General features: G+C 35.7%; 1 protein-coding gene across 2 annotated transcripts in view; it reads right to left on the bottom strand.

Annotated features, from left to right (window-relative positions):
* Window positions 1-24,554, bottom strand: part of Grm7 (glutamate metabotropic receptor 7) — a 986,583-nt gene that overhangs the window by 661,312 nt on the left and 300,717 nt on the right. For both annotated transcript variants that reach the window (XM_023719803.1, XM_004635231.1), the window contains exon 2: window positions 17,658-17,874. In XM_023719803.1, coding sequence (XP_023575571.1) covers window positions 17,658-17,874 — 217 coding nt within the window. The remainder of the gene's footprint in view (window positions 1-17,657; window positions 17,875-24,554) is intronic.

Raw genomic sequence — 24,554 nt, 5'->3', positions numbered from 1 at the left:
TCTTCTCTTCTCTTCTTTTCCTTTCTTTTCTTTTCAGATTATAGGGCCACATTGGAAAGTGATCTTTTCTTTTTCCTTCCTTTCCCAGATTATTCATATATTACACTGCCACTACCTGTAAATAGACAAGGTACCCAGGAGGTTCATTTGAATACTTTTTTCCTATACTCACCCTTTGTATCAGTCATTATAAGTGCTGTGAAAATGCTTGAATTTATTCACCCTAATTACAGGGTGAATCTTACTAAGACTTTATATTACTTTACTTTTACTAATTCCAATATATTTCTTTATACTTAGTTTCTATTGCTTGAAATAAAAAAGTCTATCTAATTTTATAGACACCGCAAGGAAAAGAAGAGACAAATAGAGTAGTAGTTAATTTAGTTGGTCTTGAAAGAGAGAAATGAAACTGTGACTCTAGGTTAATGGTGATTCTGGAGACAGTGGAGGTATTGTGAGGAACAGATGGCTTAACGTATGAGTGATAACTTCGTAGAAATGGACCTTTGAGTAGAAGTGCCGGCATTCTTTATTTCTTCATCCCTGCAAATGTTCAGAGTTATAAAAATGTTAACTATGTTGCTAAGTTGAGACTCTAGTATTTGACAAACCATGAAACAATGGAATGAGGTGATTTAGAGAAAACCCTCCCATGGTTCTCACAGGCCATAAGGAACGCTTCCGATATAGAAGATCCTAAAATGTCTGGTACATTGTTTCTATGATTCTATAAAATCTTTAAAAGGACCAAGACACTTTTTTTAAAGAATGGTATAAATCCGACTTCCATAAAAGCAGGGACAATGATGATACTCTTTCATTTACAAAACCAAGATATTTCTACATGAAGCTCGAGGACACTGCTGCCCCTTTTGCCTAGAATAATTTCTCCCAAGTCTTTATGAGAATGTTTCTTACTTTCTTTGTTCAAAGAGACATTCTTTCAAGCTTCCTAGCCACTGTCTACAAACTAGCAAGCAGCTATCTCTTCTACTATTGATACTTAATTAGTTTTGTTTGCATAATTTCTGTTGTCCTCCCCTATTTGTATAACTTCCATGAGGACAGATGCTATTCATCAATGGCTACTCAACACATCTAATAGGGATGAGAACAAGGTAGACACTGACTAAATTTTTGGTGAATGAGTAAATGAAAACTTCTTTTTTGAGTTACATGTTTTCTGTAAGACAAAAAGTAGGACAGCTGCCTACACCTTGTGAGGCAGGCACACTTCCTTTTAATTAGGATTGAGAAGAAAGTGTTTCTCAAAATTACTGAGACAAAAACACTGGCTGCAATTTTGGGAAACTCATCTAGCTACCTCTCCTCACACTTCTGTGACCGTGACCTTTATCAGGGCACACTGTTAAGCCATCCATGTGGTTTAGCACTAATGAGCCCTCTGAGAGACAGGCCCGGGCTATTTTATATTTGTATCATCGGTCATGAAGATCCAGAACACCAAGGATTTTGAAGAAGAACACTGATGACAGGAACAAAAACAATTAGAAGACTGGGAAGAAATAAAAAGGAGTACAGGAATGGTACTTAGCTCTAGAAAACAAACATCTCTAAATTACCTTCTAAAAACCTACACCTTTGACAGCTCTATTTTTCTGATTTCTGTTAGGATATTCTAATATCATGTCTACTCACTTCGCCCTCTTTCTTGATTTCTTTCATTCCTTTCATTTTTTATAGGCACACAATTGCAGCACATATTCATCACATTCCTCATGGGGAGTCGATACATGTGCATAACACATTTTAATTTCATTTACCAGACGTCTACACAAATAACAGGCATTTCTCTTGTTGATTGCTGACACATTCTCAGAAGCATAATGCTACTGGCCTGCTCTGGGTTCATCTTACCAGCCCAGACAGGAAAAGTGTGAGTCTATGCTGTTTACTCCTGGAATTGAGAGTAGTTCTTGATCACAGTGGGCCCACATAGATCCTTATTGATTAAAATAATAACATAAATAATAAAAAAATTGTTGTTGTTATTGATGCCAGTATTAGCACCAGAGTAACAAGCATTCTACTAATAATTATAGCATTGAACTATGGGAGAAAGAGAGAGAGAGAGAGAGAGAGAGAGAGAGAGAGAGAGAGAGAGACAGACAGAGAGAGAGAATATAGAATGACAGTATTGAATATTCACCCATCTTCTGGAGATGATCACTATTTTCCTCCATGAAAATACAGTGGAGTTGGATTTTTCTCCCAGAATAATCCCATCCACTTGAGGGGCGAATTGAGATTGCAGAAGTTAGGATCACCTGTGCCCTCTCTGTTGAATTTACAGAGAACTGCTGAAAAAACTAAAGCAAATTGACCTTAAGATAGATAGTATTTCCTCTATGAAAATATATTTAACCTAGTATTTCATTGTTTATAAACTTAGCATATTATTGTTTTAAAACCTAGTATTTTATTGTTTCTCTTATTCAAATAACTCCTTATAACTAAGATAAATCTCCTAATTTAATAGAATCAACATTAATTTTCTGGTTCAAGTCACCTCTATTTTAATCTTAATCTGTTGCACAGATGATGAAAAAACTATAAATACCTACTTTATGTATTCAATACAAAAAATAAAAATTCTTAAATCTATGAGCAGAATTAGTTTCAACTTCAATTTAAAACATAATTACATTAGTTCTTGTTGTAACAAGCACTGACAACAAGAAAAATCAATACTATTGCAATCTTAGTTCTAGTTTTAGTGAAGTTTAAATTTTCCTGTTATACACTTGCAGCTAAAATAATCTTAAGGAAATAAGGAAAACAGATTTCTCTATAAAACTGCCATGCAATTTTTTTTCCCCTAAGAGAACATCAGGTAGGTGGCCTGAGTTTCAGTGCAGTAAGCTGAGAGCAAGATTTGACTAAAAAGGGCAAATAGCTTAATAGATTTTAAATGTTAAAAATTATCTAAATCAGCAACTATTTATTGTGTAATTAATATTTATATGGTAATATGCTCTAAGCTCTGGCCAGTACCTGACATGTGGAAGATGCCTAGTAATTTCGTCTCCATTTTCACCATTTTTAATATATGTAGTTTCATTAATGGAATTCATATTCTACATTGTCATCACAGTGACAAGATTCAATGTGTTGCCATGGATACATGTATCACTGATGGGAACACTTAGGAGTGGGAACATGCAAGAAGGGAATCTGCTGGAGAAGTCTCTTAAGGGAAGAGTTTTCCCGACAAAAGATCTTGGGAGATGATGTTCAGGCAGAGGTAAAGCCTTGATTAGAAGACCAGAGGGATGCACCCTTTGGTGTTTTGGAGACAGCTTTATCCAGGGAAAATAAATGATCAAAATGAAGCTGAGGTTGTGCGGTGGGACTTAAAGTGGAATATGGTGTCTCCAATTCTCTTTCTTTACACTTTGATTTATCATAGAATATTATTTTGCACATAAGTCATTGTATTTCCATTCTACACAGTCTTTGCTTGCTCACATTTTAAAAAGTGAGTACATGTCTTAAATACTCTCCTTTCCCACACTTAGTGCTTTCCCAGCTGAAGCATGAGTGGCAGGCTCCTAAAAAGCTACATTCACTAGAATTTTCTTTCTGCAGTGGTCTCCCAGCAGTTTTGAAAAATACTTTATTAAACTGCAAAACAACCACCACCAGGAGAATCTCAGCCCTAAGCCAGAATGCAGCGCAGCCTGTCATTTTCTTTCTTCATGATTTTCCTTCCTCCTGGGCCTCACCACAGAATGTTCAACCACCTTATTAAACTCAGGTCCCTGCAGGGAAGTACCTGGGAATAAGCCTTGTATTCTGTCATTTCTACATTTCAAAGAAAGTTTGTTGAGACCCATTATCAAAAACTAACAGCCACAGAGGTTTCTTTGGAGGTATTCTAACACTGTTTAAAAAAATAAAAGAAAGATGAAATAGCATTTCTTTTTTAAACTGCTCAAGAGAACGGAGCCAAAATGATTCTTTTGTAAAAAAAATTTTTCCTGGACTGTATTATTTAGAGTGAACACTCAGATGCTTCAGATGCTGTACAACCAACTTTCCTGCCTCGGTGCCAGCCAGACCCTCTATGGAATCCCTATATTTCAAGTCATACAGTAGTACCCAGCTTCTTGCATCATTGTATAATTTAAATTTGACTGTTAAGTTAGTCACAAATGTAAAACAGTGAAAATCTCTTATCTCTTTAGAGAGCTAGAGGCATGGGTAATCTTCATGAGTTTTTAAGTTGAGATAGTTTCCCCTGAGCATCTGGGCAAAGGAAAAAAAAAATAAAGTTTATCAGAACTGTTTCACATAAGACATTTTATGTGCCTATTAATTCGTCCTTTTCCTCCAAATGTGCATTAGAGGAACAGAGCAAAAAGCATATTTCATCACACTGTGAACTTCATATTTATGAATTTCCACACAGCAATTACCCTTTTGGTGTCAAGATCCAATATTTTTCTTGGGATGTCCAAAACAGTTCAAAAAAAAAAAAAAAAGTCATTCAGTGGAATTGTTAATCAACTGCTACACATTCTTGTGGATCAGCAATGACCACATGTGTAGCTGTAGACAGCGGAGTGGTTTCCCCCCAGTGTCTGAGCTTAGACTACAGAAGAAGACCCAAGTGTGTTGGAGGCAACTTATCCTCTTGGTGGTGCCTAGAGTCACAGTTCATCAATCTCCATGCGAGAAGCCATTTGAGTTGCTTCTCTTGCTGTCTCTTCCAAACTGCCTTTTTCTCCCTTAAATATACAAAGCTAAGTTCCTTTATTTTCTGGCCTCACCAAAAATTTTTGAACAAATGATGTAATTGGCCAATAAAGGCCTAAACAAAAGAAAATCCACACTAACAAAGTGTTACACGAATTAAAAGCAACTTCCAAACTAACTAGAAATTCTGTTTTAGTGATTTATGGTGCACATTCTGGCTTTCTGGAGCATAAGACAAGGTCATGACATAAAAATGTGTGTTCTCATTATTTCACTGTGAACTAATTTGTGCATTTTACACCTAGGAGTTGACTTCAAGGTTGAAGCACTTTCTTTATACACACTCAGCTGTAAACAAGTTTTTATGATATCACATAATAGATACCAGGATGAGTTCTTTATGTAAATGGTGTAAACATAAACCAGAGAGCAAATAATAATTATCTGTCAAGAAGCAATCAAACTGGAAATCTGGAAATATAGTGGAAAAATCTTATGCTACAATCAGGTTGTAACTTAAATCCCTTATTCTAATGACAGTACAATAATCTGAAGCTAACTAGAAAGTAAGCTCCATCTGAACCTTTTCCATATCACCAGGGGAAATGGAAACTCTCGTTTGTCCAAAAATATTAAGGAAACATTTTACAAAAGATTGTAAATTAAAGAAAACTTAGAAGATGTTTATTAACAGGGACCCTCTTCTCTTGAACTCTGACCCTACAGCTTTTCTGCCTGTCCTCAGCATCCCTGGGGCTTCACTGATCTCAAAATATTTTATGTTTCACCAGTACTAACCTCCCACCAGCACCAACCTCCCACCAGCACCTTTGTATGTTTCTCAGTGTTCTCAACAAGAGATTATATTTAGGAATTCAGAAGCATTTAGGCTAGAATGCAAACTTTTAATTGATTGCTTCACACTGACTTAGCAGAGTATATAGAAGAATGAAATATATTAAAGCTAAGTTACACAAATTTTTTTAAAAGGCAGTAATTTGCTTAATACATATATTTTTCATTGCCAATTACACTTAATTCATTTTTTTCTTTTCTAATTTAAACTTAGTTGACCCAATTGGTGGGGCTGTAATAGACATGGTGATGAAAAACTTAAAGACGTAAGTAATCTGTGACACTACTGTAAACCATCCCAAGATGTACTTTACATCTTCATTACACTAGTAAATAATGACCAAAGCACATAGAAGCATCAACCAGAAGTACAAAGAATAGAACAGATCACAAGGGCCTGAGTTCAATCCCCAGTTCCTAAAAAAAGAAAACAAAAAAAATAGAACATATACAAAATTCATGACCACAAACAATTTTATGAAAAATAATTTGTGATCTGGATATGGAACAATATATTACATCTCTTTGTCATAAAAGATCAGTGGCATGAATAATTCTGTACTCACTAAACATTAAGATTTTGAAAACAATATACTTTTATACAATTAGTAGTTACTCATGGTAAGTAATATAGTCATAATTCTGACATGTATAAAAAAGAGAATTTATCATTTGGATACAAAATAGAACTGGCATGCGTGTGTGTTATTGTTTGAGGTGCTGGGGTTTGAGTGCAGGGTCTCGTGCATGCTAGACCAGGTGCTCCACAGGCTCACACCCCACCCTGGAGTCCTGAAATTCAGCTAAACCCAGAAGGATCATTGGCATTTAGGGAACACAAACCTCCTGTGTGCATGAATATTTTAATAAAAATTTTATTATTTATTATCTTCTCCAATATACACTTTCAGTTTGACTTTTAAAAAATCAACATTCTGAAAATGACTTAACTTTAATATTTTCCCTTACATGTTATGCTTCATATAAATGTTTATTTTGTAACATAACCATTAGTCTCTCAAAAGAGCATTGGAAGATAATTTTCTGTAGAGAGTATGAGGAACATCTATCTAAATAGGAGCTTGTTTTACAATCAATGCCCTCTTTGAAATACTACTGTAAGGAATAATACTGTCAATTGATTATTGGCATTAAATGTTTGCTTCTGAAGTCACCAAACAAAAAAGTAACATGTGGTAGAGAAAAAATTTGGAGCTACATAAGGTAAAAGTCTTTCAAAGTAAGGCAGTACAACATGTGTGTGGACTGGCTTGTGTAACTTGCAGAGATCTTGATCATCCACCATCCTGCAGTTTGCCTGGGGAAGATTTAACATCAGCATTTCATTTGTCAAATTAAAAGCAAACAAATGCCTGTGTGTAAATCTCAAAGATGCTACATTTATATGCATCAAGTTGTTCCAAATATAAAATAATTAACCAAGGAATTGAAGTCAGTAAGAAGATATTTTGAAATAATCAATTATTAATGCAGTGTTCTTGGAATGGAGTACTTATGTTGTAGAATTGTCCATTTGACCAGTTCCAGTGTCCACCTTCTTGCCTCTGTCTTAATATTGCTCTTTTCTGAGTATTGTGTCATTTCACAGTCCAAGCTGCCCTGCTGTTCACCTGTCTATTCTATGGGGGGTGGAGTGGGAGTGGGGAACTTCTTTCAAAAGCAAACAAAAATAATACATTTTACACCATGACCACTCAACTTTTGCTTAGAGCACTGAAATTAGATTTGAAAAAATTTCTTCTCTATTGTGTATAAGATTGAAAATCAAGGTTTCCTAATTTCCCCATAACTGATATGTTGGCAAGTACCACTGTGACTCCTTTATTTTCTGTAATGAAATGCAGAATTTAAGCACAAGTGGCAGGCATTCAAGTTGCAGTAGACTTTAATGATGGCAGTAGACATTTAAGAAATTCTTGCTACTATGAAGTTTTCGGCTACCCCAGATCTGGTGATCCTCACAACTTGTCCTATAGGCTTCTCTCCAGCGTATAAATTAACTTATATTTTTCCAGTACATGTTGTGTTCCATAAGTTTATTCTCTTGCTACACCTACCACAAAACAAGTCAAGGAAGATAGCAGCTTAAGTACCTGCCTGGCAAGCACAAGGTCCTAAGATCAACTTCCAGTACAAACAAATAAAAAATAAAAAACACAACCCATGAAATTCAGAACTGGTAAGCTCCTCCTATAAACATTGTTGTGCAGCTTGAGAAGGCAAAGGTTCAACCTAAAGGCTTAATGCATCCTCAGTAAGTAGATAAAAAATTTCTGTCCCTAAAACTTATTATTCTAATATATTTATAATAATATTTTTAGAAAAGAAATTATTCCCCAAAATGACCTATCACAGAGCAAAAGCGATCTTCCCTACCTAGCAAATTTAATTATATAAGAACCTTAAGCCCATTTTTTCCATAGCTAAAGCATCATATGGTGGTCACAGTCAGTTAAGCAAGTAAAGGAGTTCAATTCTCCTTTCCTACCCCAATGTTTCTCAGGTGCATCAAAGCAGTCAGAAGACAAGAAAAAGAATTGCTGAAATAATTAATGTTTGCATAGTTGTATTTCTTCATTTATCAAAAATTGTCATGATGCATTTCTAGACCTGTGTGCAGAAAGATACATTTCTAGACTTTATGCCTAGAATTACCCATCTTTATAATTACAATAATATGTATCTTAGAATCATCTGACCCAAAATAGATGAATTTTCTCAATAAATATACAATGACCTTGCAGTCTAGAGAAGCAATGTGCTGGTTTTCAATGAGTTACCTTATCATGCTAGGGCCAGATCAAAAGGGAAACCCTTTTCTGAAATGATTACTGTATTGCATAGCAGAGAACTTCATAGCACATTCATCAAGAACCATAAAAACACTTTTCTAAGCAACAGAGGTGCTCTTCTAACATTTAGAAGCACAAACATCACTATTATTTTGAGTTCCTGATGTGCTTTTCTCCTCCTGTAATTTCATCACAGCCTTCTTTGGGTGAGGATTCTCTGACCAACTTCTACTTATCTTTAGAACTTAGTTAAGCTTTCCTTACTTTCAGAGTCCTTCTTGGTAACATGTCTCACTATGTGCCTGGCTTTCCTTCTGTACTTGCACTCTGAAAACTGAAAACTTGTGTTCCTACCATAATTATTATTTATCATTATCTTCTTGAAAGACTACTTGTGTGCAAAAGTTACTCAAAAACACACTGAAGGAACAAAAAGTATGCTTTCAGATATTCTGTTTTATTTTTTTCATCCTGTGGAATTTATTATAGCAGATTAATGATCATTTTAGAAAATTACTGGAAAAATTTCAACAATTTCACTGCACCACTTATAGCCTCAGGATCACTTAGACCCTTAACGTATTATTTTGGAATTTTATGTACATTTGTTCAACATATCCTGTGCGAGGTACTGCCCTTAGTATGGAATGTTGAAAGTCAAATGCAACACATCAACTATTCTCAAAAATCCTTCTAATGTAAAAGGATAGCCACACAGATGGTTACAATGAAATACAACAAAATCTATGATAGAGTTATAATACTATATTACAGGAATCTCTCAAGAGTTGTATTCATTAAGGTTGAAAGCAAACAAAGAAATCAAGCCTGCCCAGATTATGTAGAAAAATAATTTAGAGTACATTAGATAACTCATAGAATCACTGCAGAGGCTAGGGAACAAAAATCAGAAAAGGAACAGAAATGAAATGTGACTAGACTGACAGAATCAAATCCAAAAACCAATAGAAATAAAACAGGACAAAAAACAATGGCACATGAATAAACTGGCTTGACATTGCTTCTGTTTCTCTTGGAAAGGGGAAGTTGAGATTGTGCTACTACAGCCAGCTGATGCTGGTTACTACATCTATCTTGGGAAAATATATGTTGCTATCCTTGCTGTCAACAAAATGAGTGTTCTGGTCTCTCGCATCTTGATATCAAGAGACTTTGATTCATTTGCAGTGAGTATATCTGGTGAGCCAAAGCTGGGCTATAAGTGAGGCTAGGAACATAAATATCTGGGCTCTGCAGCTCTCCCATGATGCACAGGTTTATTTTCACAAAACTTGTGGAAGTAGTCATTTCCCATGAATATAGGTATAGCAATGGCCTTGCACATGCTGTGTTATTACAGAGATAAATGTATACAAGGTGAGATCAAAATATACTGTGAATTTTTAAACTAAAAATTGTAACAGTAAAAAACACATTACCATAAATTCCCTTCAAAATACTCCTCGCTGCTTTGAGTACACTTATCTCATCATTCTTACCATTTTCTTAAGCTGTTCTGGGAGCTCTCCTTGATGAGTATCCTCAGGAGGTGCGGGGAGGGACTCAGTGAATCCTGTTGTCAGTGCCGTCAGTGGAGGTGGACGAACACTGCACTACGTCCTCTCTCACCTCACTCACAGAATCTGGTACAACTTCTGGATCACCACTGAAGTCAACGGGACCATGATGCATCAGTGTTTTGAATCAGTTGAGAAACTTAGCGTGGCCACAGCAGCAGGACTAACAACATTTATGAGAAAAGATCTCCAGAACTCTTTCACAAAAGTGGCAAGAATAGTACAGTAAGTATATTTGAAGCAGGGAAAAGTGTTGCCCTTTGAGAGGGATTAATGGCATTGTGTCTATTATAATAATGATTACTAAGATTTAATCTTTCATTATTTATTTATTTATTTAATTTGGTACAAGGTCTCACTACACAGATCGGACTCCTAGTGGTCTTCTTGTCTCAGCCTCCCCGGCTCTGGTATTACAAGCATGCAATTGATAATGAAGGACTGTACCTGGGTCCTTGTCCTTGCCAGGCAGGTGCTTAGACTGCTAATCTATCTCCCCTGCTGCTCTCATCATATTTTAGATCATACTTTATATGTCAGAACTCAGAGTCAGACTTGGAAGGAAGACTAAGGAGACAGGGATGTCTCCAAAGTGAATTTTGTTTTGAAAACAATATGTTAAAAAAAAAATTGGAGTTAAGAGGCAATCAAGATAGAAAGTATAAAATATGCAAGCTTACAGAATATCCTGATAGTCCTAGAAGATTGGAGATGGTGGGCTAAAGCAAGAATGTATGCCGACCTGAGGTGAGAATTAAAAGAGATAAACATAGGTGTGGCGTCTGAGGTTAAAGCAGACACTCTGGCATAAAGGTCCTGATATTCCAAGCTCAATGTGATTTACTTAATCCTATATGGAATGAGAAGCCAGGAAAAGACAGAAATGTCCCTGTTTTTGTTTGAGAAATATTTCCAACATAGATGAATGGATATTACTCTGAGGCTTTTTTCTACAAATCAAGATGAGTGAGATGGTTTGTCTAACTAAAATAATTATAATAGGGGTAGAAAGAAAAGAATATACTTCAGAGTGCCCAGCATACTAAACTCAGATATGTCTACATTCCCACTGAGAATCCAAAACCAGCTAAAATACACTCTTTTCTTGAGCCACTGACAACTTAATTCTAAATACACTTAAAGGTAAGTGATATTTTAAGATCATGATTTGTGTCCTCAAATTAATATTTCCAACATCTATATTTAAGCTGGGAACACTGATTACTCATAAAGAAAACTATCTAGATATTAAAATTAATTTTCCCTGTTTACCATGGTAGAGAGGAAAAACAATGGATAAGTGAAAAGAAAATCCTCAAACTCAGCATAGATAATAAAAGTATTGGGAACTGTAGTTTTATTGCATGAATTTTCTATCAGATTTATATAGGAGTAGTTAAGATAGGAAAGTAGTATCGATTTCATAAGGATACCTGTAATAAATTACAAAAAATGGATTTCGGGTGTAATTTTTAAGACCTAGAAGTTCTATATAGTATATTTCCTTTCCATGTTTTCTTATCTTTTCTTCCTCATATTTTCCTAAAAGGGAAAATATTTTTATTTCCTTTTTTTCTTATAAAATAATGATTGAATGTGAGAAAACAATGTTTGAATTCCTATACACCAGGAATACTGTAAGATAGCAGGGACCTAGACTTTGTCTTCACCCTTGTGAGAACACTGACAGTGACATACACAGTAAAGTAGAACATTGAGCCTATGAAAGAAAGAGGCAGGCAGTGCCACATAACCCAGGAGTAAGCAAATCCAGCTTCTCACATCTAACCAAAGGCTAACAAAAAGTTAATAGTGTCACTAGGACCTCATTTAATTGTTTTCAGAAATATTATATTGAAGGTAATGTAATAATTAATAAGAAACTCTGAAGTTTATCTGAATAATAATTACTTTCTCAGAGTAACTGAAATAATAGTGGTATGTAATTATCACAAAATGTCAAAAGGATACTTGAAATGCTTTTTCAGGGTTTAAGAAGGTGATATGCATGATAATGCACTAGCAAAAAGAAAGCATTCTAATCTGTGGCACATTGTGAAGCAAGGTCTCTGAGATGCTCCTAGAAATTGTCTATAGCTTATAAATTCATATGCAAGGAGTGGTCACAATAGATTTTCAATGTTTAAATTTATAAAAAGTTATTGCTATAAAAACACATTGACCTTAATCCCTATCAAAGTCCTCTCCTGTTAGTATGTATGAAGTGTGATTTTAAAAAATAGGGTGAATGCAGCTACTGAGTACTATCTGACCAAAAGATAGGCTTGCAAAAGCATCGTGGTGTGTTCTCATTTACCTTATTCACTAAATCAGCCACTGTGTGACCTCTGGCTCAGTCCCAAGGTCAAAATGACCACAAATGAGAAACATTTTGAATGACTTCAGGACATCAAGACAGCCATGACAGCATGACTAAAGACACAAAAGAATTCCCAAAACTGCTTTAGAAAGTTGCAAGAATGAAGGAATAAATGTACTTCAAGGAGGGAGCTTGTTGTGAGGGAGGTTAATGGAGATGTGTTTGCATCTGCACTGAGGTTTCTTTTATTTAAGCATTTGGTGTATGTCCCAATCATATCTCATATGCAGTCTGTACTCTTATGTTACTTAAAATGAAGTTTGTTGAAAGGATTTCAAATTTGTTAGTGTAATATGTTCACTTACACATTTGCCATGACCTTCACTTAGAAAAAGGTGTCTTACAACTCAGTTAGGGCACTTACGTTATTGAGTTGACCTGAATTTTAAAATGTTTTGAGAGTGAATTCTCTCTTATTCCCTGCGATATAAAGCAATAGATTGCTTTGTTGACATTGCATGTGCATCCATTACAGGGCAATTTATGCAAATATAACTATTTTACAAAATCTCATCAACTGAGAAAATCATATTACAGTTCTCTTTGAAAGTTCAGTATGAAGCAGCACTCATGCTTATTTAAGTTTTGCAGGAGAGAAGAATGGCTGAAGCTTTCTTTGATAGTTTAAAGCAGTGGTGGTGAACACACAGCACACATACCATCGAGCTGTGCATTATCATTGGACATTCTAAAAGGTTTGCCATCACCGGCTAAGAGAAACTCTGCCTAGGCCTCTATGTTCCAAACCAATTATATGGTGTCAAACAGGATAACTTCTTTTCTTTGATAGGATTATCTTGATTTGTCATGTCAGAGCAGAATATGGGAGAACTCACCCATGCGTGGTGGATACACTTCTCATTCTGTGTTAGCAGTAGCTTTGACTTATGACTGAAGCCTTAAATTAATTTTAGAGTGAAATAATCCTGAAAGGGTACAAGCGTTTCTTAAAGTCAAACTATTTAGAAAGAATAGAAGTCAATCCTTCCTGCTCTATGTTCACATAAATATCAGAAAACATATTTACTCATATGAACTGAACTCGTAATTTCTTTGTCTCTTTGAGTCTTTGTGTCTATGTCTGTGTCTGTGTCTGTCTGTCTCTCTCTCTCTCTCACACACACACACACACTATATTCATGAGACATCATGAATACCTCACTTCCCTATCTTCTTATACTTACATGTTGACAACGTCTTAACAACAGCAATAACTTGTTTATAGAACAAATAGCCAAAATGTGGTGATAGCTCAGTGGAAGAAGTGCTTGCCTGGAAAGCTCAAGGCCCTGAGTTCATTCCCTGTTACTACCAAAAAGAAAAGAAAAAGAAAAAAAAAAAAAAAAACAGTTTTGCAATTACAACTGAAGTCACACACCTACCACTCAAATTATCTTCAAACTTTTAGACTGAAAATAAATATTGCCTCACTGGTAGAGAATCAGTGTGATGTACTAATGATTAGGTATTTTGGAGTGTTAAATGTTTCTTCAAGCATCATTTTATTTACCAGCCTGAAGAAGCAGACATCGTGAGTTTCATTCTTTCAATGACAATCCTCGGGCTTGAAAAGCTAAATGATGAGTCGCAAGACAGAAATAATGCAGCCCATCTTCAAATCCAGGGCCTCATGACATCATAAGCAGTTCATTTGCTCCCACCTTATTATACCAGAACACCTCGGCGGACTTGAGGAACACATTCTAGAGTTGGCAGGTGAGGGGAAAAATGGACATGTAAACTTAACCTACAGAAGTCTCTATTCCTAACCAAGTACATACGTCAGAGAGCCCCAACCCACTGGGCCAGCTTCATGACCAACAGGCACGAAGCGGGGGGTGAGTGGCAGATGAGCGGAAAGGACAGAAGCCTCACTTATGTTCCCCCTGCTTCCCCTGCTTTTGTCTCCACCTGACTGCTGCCTTCTCCCAGGTCAGGTATGCTGTTAGATTCTCACAGAGGACAAGGCTTACCACAAACCATGTGGGAGACACATCTTGGTCGCATCCCTTAGAACCATCCAGATACCACACACCTCCACTCCAGCCCCACCACCAGTCTGTGGAAAAAGTGTCTTCCTTGAATTTCATCTCTGGTGCCAAAGAGGCTGGTGACTGCTGAAGTGAGCATGTATCTTTAAATACCAGAATCACTTTGGGTGTAGCAAGATACATTTTAAGAGTTCTGCAGAAATGAAATACTGGATAGCTCTCATGACTTGCTGGGCCATAGACATGCAGACTGAACAGACTTATACTCAAGTCACTTTAATTATAACTTCTTTGTTCCTTCTTGTCCTTTGTCTCCACCCTCTTTCTTTTCTCATTGGGAAATATCCATTAAATATATTAATGATTTATTTAAGTTAATTTAACATATGGTTTCCGGATGGCCCCAATGATTTTTATTACAAATACTCACTAAGTACCATAATACTGAGAAGAGAAAGTGATTAATCCTTGAATTACCTGAACTCCCAAAACCTCCTCATATTTCTGTAGCATCAACTTGCCTTTTACCTATTCACATCCATAGGGAAAAGCTCTCAGATTAAAGGATTTCATCCAGATGACTGCCAATCTTCCTTTCTGAGCTGAGGAATTTCAATATATTAGCTAAAAATATGACCTTGGGAAGGAAGACCATATTACAAAGCTGTTCCTTCTTATAGAATTACAGAGCAGATTCTGATGTGACGCTTTACATTACTACCAAGAAAACATCGGGTAAAGCCATTATGTTTTCCTCACCACTGACTTGTCTCTAGTGCATGGTCTTATACAAAAACAAAACAAAACAAAACAAAACAAAAAAAAAAAAAACACTTGGCTTGAACCTAAAGCAATACATATACATATACATATATATATATATATGTATATATATATATATGTATATGAACAATCAACATGATTTCAACCTTATGAGTCCTGTAATCTTCATAACACAATAGACAATGTTCTTTCTCTGCTTTATGTAATATGAAAAGTTTGGGGATAAATTTGAGACATAATAATTACATAATGGAAGACAGCATCTGAACTTTATCTTACCATTTTACTGATATTGTGTCTTGATGTTATTTTCTTCTATTCTGGTATTGTAGGTATTTCTCTATGTCAGCCTCTAACATTATCAAAGCAGGATTCAACAAGACAAAGAAAAGCAGTCATCCAACACGATTAGCTATTGTTTTGGGGAATTCATGAATTCAACACTTAATGCATACTATAAATCATATCATGCCAAAAGGCCAGAGTTAAGATTTGTTCCTAATCATAAACATTCTAACTGAATTACACCAGAAATTTTCCACTCAGGAACCTAGCATTTGGGAGTACAGGAGTGGAGGAGATAGGCAGTCTCCTCCAGGAAGTTTAGGGACAAGATAAGAATCAAAGCAAACAAGAAATTGCATTGCCATGTGATGACGTATAGGAGAAGACTATTACCACATATGTGAAAAACTGGTTGGAAGACAGCACTATGTATTACAACAAATACTGTGAAGTTCATGTTACTTTGTTAAGTGAAATTCTGTACCACTTTTAATTTTTTGTTTAATTCTAATTTGTACTCTCTTTAAAAAATACAAATACAAATAAAAAAGGAGAAGATAGTAGCTATTTGTGACCAATTCAGCACACCAAAGGGAGAGTGTGACCCTAAGAAGGATGCTTAGGACACCATGTGAATGAGGAGGAGGAGGAGGTAACTAATTAACAATTTTGAGGATCTAGTAGTCAGAGAGAAGGATGTAGAAATTCTCCAAGCTGTCAGTGAACTTCGAAATTATGATTGACAAAGATGGACTGAATTAGAACATGAGATTTACAAGCAAAGTCTTAGCTTTTTTTCAGCAGGTAGGTACAGATGCCAGTCATAGCGGTAAACAGTACATATTTCAATGTGCAGGTAATCTGATAGTCAAATATTCAAAATCCTTCAAGATTTGTGACAGTTTTACTTAAAAAGGGGATCTCTATTTTTGTTACCTTGCTTATATGTTGTCTTTTATTGTTACTTCACTGTGTTGGTGAATGAAAATTTTGATTGGATAAAATTCATTTGTTTATTATATGAGTTTGCAGCACATGAGGTTTGCATTCCTGCATGCCCCTGGTGCTTGCATGAGACACACCCTAATTCTTTCTTCATCTGTTTTTGCTTTCCTCTTTCCATCTACCTTCATGTCTTGATTCCTTCCCATTTGAGCAAGATCTACTTCCTGTTACCTATCTTTCATTTTTCTCTTTATCATTTACATTTCTTACATAAGAGAAACTAAGTAATTTTTTAAAGTTTGTGTGTCTGATTGATTTCACCCAGCATTATGGTCTCAGGCACATTGATTTTCCAACATATGCTCAAATGTATCCTTCATTATGGCAAAGTAAATACCACATTTTCTTTATCCATTCTTTTGTTGAGGGATACACAGACTGCTTCCAAGATTTAGCTATTATTAATTGTGCTGGTATAAACATAAGGATACATATATTACTATAATAAAAAATCTTAAAAATAAAACTGAGAGTATTATTTAAGCATAAGAATTGTGTAGCAATGGCCAAGTACATGTATGCACACATGCTCTCTATGCTACATCCCACATCCCATGTTTTCATATAGGTAAACTTGAATATTTACCGTCAAGATTGGTAAGTGTGAAACGTTTGTCTCATTTGCAAATTCTTCTCAATGGAAGACAGATGGAAAAACTTTGAACCTACTACTTCCAACTTGAGCTGAATAAACAGGCAAAAAGAAGATTCTCTAGGTATTACAAAGTAGCACTGTCCCAAAATAATTTAACATTATAAGACTACTTGTCTCATTGTAGTCTACATCCTCAATGATTTGTTCTGGTCAAATCATCAGGACCTTCAGAGTCATAATTGTTCTTCTTCAAATCAAACAAGCAGTGGAATTGAATTTATTCAACTCTAGATAATTCTCTCCATTTAGAGGAGTGTGTAAGGAATGAAATATACACATACAGCCTGTTTTCTCAGGTTTCCTTATACAGACCATAATCCACCTTTTTGTCTATTAGCCAGAGGTAAAATGCCAACCGAATTCATATTTTCTTCTTTCTTTCTTCTACTTGTACTTAACAGGCTTTAGCTTCACACTTCTGAAAACCTTTCCAATATTGATGTGTTATAAATGAAAACTTCAGGGAAGTACTTATCAGAGCTTGGGGGATGGGATACAAGGATGGGACAGAACAATTATCTTTCTGAAGAAAACCCTGGAAGCCGCAGATGCTTGAAGGGGGTCAATTTGATGGTTGCGATCGCTTCCTACCTGCCTCTTTGGAAATTTGCGTGAAGGATTCCACACCTTTCTCTCCATAACTTCCTTCGGATGCAAGAGTAGACACATAATTCCAGCCTAGGGCCTTTACAATGTCTACCATTGCCTGGGCTTGGAAGGAGTCAGGAGGGACCACACGAGAGAAGAAGTCATAGCGCCGGTCATCACTGAGCTCGGGTGCCGTTGAAGCGTAACTAATCTGGGGGATCTGCAAAGACAAGAAAGTAGCACATGAGCACACACCTTGAGGATGGGGAGATGCACTCATACTAATGTCAATGTACTCACCATCCACCCTGGAGCAGCATCAGAGGTGTGTGTTTGAGCTAATTACTATCACGTTACAATAGATCACTTAAATGCAACCACTCACTTCTTAGTAATATATAAGTATTTTATTTGGGGGCTTGTCTTTTTGCTATATCCTTTTAGGAAAGAGAATGAAGCTAGCATGGAGACTACCAGGTCACAGTCACAGTTAGGCAGGAGGAATGCTTGATAATCATTCTATGAAACGTTGTATATCATGCTCCAGGAACATTACATCCACATGAGCATACGTAGAGATTGATTAGGCTTATATTGGTTGTGATTACTCACTAATATTGGCTATTTCACACTGATTTCTAATGATTTGCAAGGAAATATCTAAGTAATTTTCATGAATTATATAATTAATTCATGCATTATTTATTTATGGATAGCTCAATGACACCCTTAACACTGTGCATGGGTATTTCTTGACCCAAGAGATTTCCCTCATAATTATTAAACTCTGAACACTTTTCCTCAAATTTTCAAAAGTTTCTATATCTTTAGGTGCTGAGAGGGATGGGGGCAGAAAACACTGGCAGAAATACCCGTGTGGCCCACAAGTGCCTTCGAGTCTCATTCTTTCTTTTGGTGAACATTCTGGCCTCTTACTCTACCTGGAATTAATCAGCTGTGCTGAGGACTGCTAGAGCTCATATCTAGGGTACCATAGACAAATTCTGGAAAACAAATTACTGTCCTTAGCTGGCACAACATTTACTTCTTAGGCTCATGGGATATTTGGCTGTTGAGTAGCACTGGACCACCGATTTTAGCTAAATCAGTCAGATATGAAGTTATAGGAGGTGTGAAAAAATACTTTGCCAAGGGTCTCAAATACCTTCATGCCTGAGACAGGAGGAAATCAGGCTTGAGCAAAGCCTGGGAAATTTGGTTATTTTGTGAAAAACTGTTTCTAAATTTTAAAAACATGCTAGAGATACAGCTCAGGATGCCCTTCAGTTTTACTCCAGTACTGAAAAGCAAGTGCCCTAAAGCAAGCCCCAAATTATCCATGGGTGAGGACCATGCATGAGCGCCTGGCAGAGTCCTACAGGACTTGCATCTACAGTGCGCTCCATTCCCAAACCCACTCTTTCTTCTCACTCTAGCAAGCAGTAATAAACTAGAGCTAGTATAATTAGTTTGTACCTAGGAATAATCAAACCTGACAAAATCCTGCTTACAGACACACTCCACATTTACTCGAGCTTTAGCAAAGCAGATTCTCGGATATATAAAGTCCAGTTGTGATATTATCTTAGTTTGCGCTCAATATTCATGTAGTTTGGCCCAAATATGCCAAATCCAAAAACTCAACTCTAAGAGGGCTGAAAATTCTACTTAGTACTAACATTTTTGTACTTTTCGTATGGAATGACAGGAATATACTTGCTTTTCATTGTTTAAAGCTGGATACTACTTTGTACGTCGAATTTGTAATCTCCAGCCTTATGTTTGTAGAGTGCTGGAATCGCAAGACTACACCCTATTCATGATTTGTAGTCATGATTTTGAAGTATGTGTCATATGTGTCATAGCCTTAGTTATTCACTTGACCCTGACTCCTAGTTCTCGCCACCATTCCTGCATGAGGCAGCTCTGGGCTGCTCATGTAGTAGGTATGCACTACGATCACCAGGGGGCAGGCTTTCAGTACTTGACTCAAAATCCAAGCCAGCGCAGAGAGGCTTCTACTTCTCCTGAGGGATCTTCAAGCAAATGTCTCAGTTACAAGAATAGTGTGGAGGACTACAAGTAGCAAGATCCAAGATTGAAGCCTGATATTTCTGTCTCACTAATATTTCCTTCAGTGCAGTGATTGTATCTCAATGAATTGGTTGCATCGTTAGTGCAAGGTGGTCCAGAAAGACAGGGATAGCCTATGTGTACTGTTTATATTGCTGTCCGGAAAAGAACGGTGTTTAATGCATCAAAGGAACAATAATCAAGAAAGAGAAGGGTATGTGTTTCCTTTCTTAAGTTTCCCATTCTCCACGTTGGACTTCCCAAGTTCTGTGCAACAGGTCTTCTCAAACATTTCCTTTGTCCCAAGGCAAGGAAATTATTTCAGATGTCATGAACATTATTACTTTTAGAACAAAAACTTTAATTTATTTCACTCTTTGTTATACACCAGAAAGTTTTATATACACTCCATTTAATCAGCAAGTACTCTGTACACTATACTACACAATGCAATATTATGCTATTTAACACTATTCTATACTACATGTTATATGATTCTATTATTAACCTACTTATAAGGAATAAATTCAAAATAACTAGAATATGACTTTGCCCTAGATTATGAAGCTGCAAAATAGGGGCCTACTGAACCTTAAACTGCCCAATGCAAATATCCGAACTCTTAATCATGAAAATTAAATTAAATTTATTAAAAACAGTTTAACAATAAGTATAAAACAAAGAAAATGGTGGAGCCATGGAATCCAAGTTGATGGGCTATTTACCCAGAAGGCTCAATAGTTAGTCATTAAAAGTTACTCTGCAGCTCATTCTCAAACTGTTGTTAGAGCATTTTATTTAAATGTCTGTGCAAAGCTTACACAGATACCTTGATAGCATGAGCCACCCAAGCGATGTTTACAGGATGGAAGTTAAGTTTTACTTAAGGAAAATATCAACTGAATAAAAACTGGGCAGAAAAATCAAGGAAAGGAGAGATGCTTTTTCTCTCAAGAAATAAATAGGAAAGAAGCCAAGCATGTCAGTGCACTTCCATCAGTTTCAACTTGGAGAAATGTGCAGGCTTCACGCTGTTGCACAGATGCCTTCTTGCCAAAATCCATTTCCACCTTTTAAAAGAACACTAATAAAGATACATCCAGCCTTCTATTTGGATTTGCATTTAGGTAGCTGCTGTAAAACATCAGAATTGTGAAGCGCTCCAATGCAGATGCATTTTCTAAACTGTGCCCCAAACTTCAGTAATAAAAATCATGTTGAAACAATTTTTTCTTACTTATCACACACAGCTTGAAAATGATTACTATCTGTGTTCTGTCTCTTCTAGAGTAAATGAGAAATATTTCCTGGCTTAAACCCATATTTCGCTTTAGGGTCATGCACACATCCTACATCCACATCCTTATTTCTATACTGTGCATATTATAATGCTGGAATAAGGTTTAAAAGACCAAATTTCACTTCTAAGATAAATATATGATTTTAAGAAGATATTCTTCTTATGAACAAAGATAAAAGACACAAAGAATTTATGTAAGGCATGAAATACAATGTTGCACATTTATTTAGCTATAGGGCTTCATAGTTACTTGTTTGCAAGCTAACGTGTAAATCTACACTGGTTTTTGTTTGTTTTGTTTTGTTTTGTTTTGTTTTGTTTTCTCCTAGGAGCTGAACTCAGTTCTTTGCACTGAGTTATATCCTCAGCTCAGAAGTGTTTCTCACTAAGTCAATGAGTTGCCTAGACTGGCCTCAAATTTGTAATCTCCCAGCCTTATGTTTGCATAGTGCTGGAATCGCAAGACTACACCCTATTCAAGATTTGTAGTCATGATTTTGAAGTATGTGTCATATGTGGAACATACTACTGACCAGATGAATATTAGCCATCTTTAGCAATCAACTTACATTCTCCACTTGATATCTAGCTACATTTTCAGCCATGAAATCTTCATTTTTTACAGTCTTCTTATGGAAATAATCTTTTGATGAAAGCAGTTGTTTAAGACTTTGTAAGTTGCAGCATAGTCCCTCTTTGTGACCGTTCTTTAAAAAATGACCGTGAGTAGTCACATATGTTAAATTGTCCATGTAAAATTTAGAATACTTTTCAAATTTAAAAATGTTCCTTTCATATTTTGATAAGAATTACATTTTAGTTCAGTAGAGTTGTTACACTTAAATTTTATCTTCTCTCATGGAAAGTATTTTCATTAGTTCATTTGTTGATTCTCTTCTCAGTAAAATTTTATAATTGTCTCCATGTAGACTTTGTACATTGTGTGTTAACTTTATTTCTAAATGATTGTTATTTTCCTGCGTTATGTGTAAGTATTATTCCATTATACAGTTTTGGAATACAAATATCTGAAAGCTTTTGAGTGTTTGCCTCGTACCCTTGCTAGAACTGTTTCCTCAGCCCAATATTTTCAGATTTGCAAAGATTTTTGCCTGATATTTCTTCCAAAAATCTACACAAGTTAATCAACACTGCCATGAAACCATACAACCTAATCTGTTTCATATTTAATATTTTTAATTTCTTAGAGTTTAGTTACATATTCATGTACAAAAGTCTTTTATGTCTACCACCATGCCTGTAAAATAAAAATACTTTTAAATTTGAAAAATATGCAATTAATATTATTCATTGTGTTTTTTACATGCAAACATAAATTTGTGATTAAATCTGTGTATTACTTTGTATCTTCTAGTTTTTCAGTGGTATGAATTTTCTTCTATATTGTTGATTACATATTGTGTCACCTAGATTTCGTGATCATGCATTTGCATATTTTTTGGATTAAATTTTTAATGTCTTCTAGGGTCTCCTGCTCAAATATTGAACCCTGGGATTTTTTTTACCTTGACAGCCAAAAATAGCCTATGTTTTAAGGATAAACAGAAGACTTACATGTCTACACCATTTTTATATTTAATTATAATCACTAAACACAAGGATTGTGAAAATTAAAGCACTACATAGATACACTATTATTTGTTTTATAACATTTATCCTTGATACATAGATTATTTACATTTTTTTGAAAAAGAAATTCATTTATCTCTGGTGGTTTACCTTTAAATTACTGTGTATGTTAATTATCAATTTGAATACATTGATAATAATGTGACATGTTGGATAAAATGGCACATACTTATTTCCACAGGAAATAGTTGCAATTACTCCTAATGAAGTTCAAGTGAAATGAAGACTTTATGTGGATTTTTCTTTTTTACCTCCAGATCGTAGATATATCCTCTCACCTATACAAAGCTGACTAAAGTCAATTTACAGCCTTATATTGAGCAAAATTATATCCTGGAGTTTTGACAGCCAGCCTAACAGCTCTTGGAGGATTGATGGTTTACATTTTAACACAGGGATGGCTATTACCAAAGGTTTAAAGATCTTCTAGGTATTTAAGAGTTTCTGAACACGTTGCATCATAAAATGATTACAATGCAAAATAAAGAATTAGAAACTGCTTCCCTGGCCCCATTTGCATTCACATTGCTCCTAGACAGTTTTTGAGATATTCCCCTTGTCCGAGTGACCAGTACTTTCACTACTGGGAGGCCAACATCTGTGTCCCTGTAATCTTCTATGCTTTCCTGTTTTACTCTGGTTAGTAGCAAGACTAATTTCATCTATCCAATAGTTAAAGATATGTTTCCCCACACCAAGTCTCTTTCTCAAAAAAAATAAAAAATAAAATTATATCTATATATCTATATCTATATCTATATCTATATCTATATCTCCAGTTACACCTGCCCAAACACAAGGAATGTGATATTGATAGAAAGAAGTAAAAACAATTTCAAATAACCAAATTTTGAGATGAAGCAGCTCTGCATCTCAGAATTATCATTTAAATCTTGTGTTGAAATCAATTTTTATGGCCATTTTTAAACAACAGAAACTAAAGAGGCAATAAAAACAGCAATTAAGCTTATACTTGTGTAAACAATCAGATGTAACACACCCCAACTTTTATCTTATGTTTTAAAATGAAAATATTGTCAATTTTATTTCTAATTTAATCTTTAACATAGTCATGCAAATATAATTTTTTAAAAGTTTCTCTATATGAAGACAAAACACAGCTAAGGGAAGATCAACTTGAAAAATAATCAAAATAGACAAGAAAATATCTTATGTAAGACACATAAACACTTTAGGGACATCCATATTCATGTATCACCCATACAAGTGATTAGAGTGCTTGAAATATTTTGAGGAACTAAACATTAAATTATGTCACTGGCAGCACACAGCAGTCACTAGGAGGTGCTGTAGGCTCGCTCCTAAATTGCCCACATTTGCCCTATAGGGCAGTGGGTTTATAGAAAGGGCAATTGACGAGTTCTTCTAAGATGGTAGTTTTCTCAGGTCTCAAGCAGAATTATTTCTAGGATCATCTGTTTATTATTCTCTCCCTTCTTTGAGAGTACTTAACCTCATGGAAGGCAAGGACCTCATTCATTATCTTTCACCATGGGAAAGCACGCTACTGGAGAGCGCTGCAACAGGCTAAGCACTTGTTGAAGGAATGAGGAAGCCAGTAAATACATGAAAGAAAGAAATAAAATAAGAGTCCTTTGGTGTGTCTCCCAACTACATGCTTGGCGTGGCCACAGAGACCCCTCTCATTTCTGAGGAGCCAGCTCGAGGTATGCTGGAAACGTTTTCCTCATCCTTTTCCTTCTCACACCGTTTCTAGGATTTCCATACCTTTCATTAGAACAAAACACAAGGAAAACCGACATTTGGATGAAAATGCAAAGATAAGGGAATCAGAGGCCACTCTCTCTGTGTGTCTCTGTCTCTGTCTCTGTCTCTCTGTCTCTGTCTGTCTCTCT

This window comes from Octodon degus, unplaced genomic scaffold (assembly GCF_000260255.1).
Source record: "Octodon degus isolate 3935 unplaced genomic scaffold, OctDeg1.0 scaffold00071, whole genome shotgun sequence".
Lineage (NCBI taxonomy): Eukaryota > Metazoa > Chordata > Mammalia > Rodentia > Octodontidae > Octodon > Octodon degus.
This window is presented reverse-complemented; position numbering and strand designations above follow the sequence as displayed.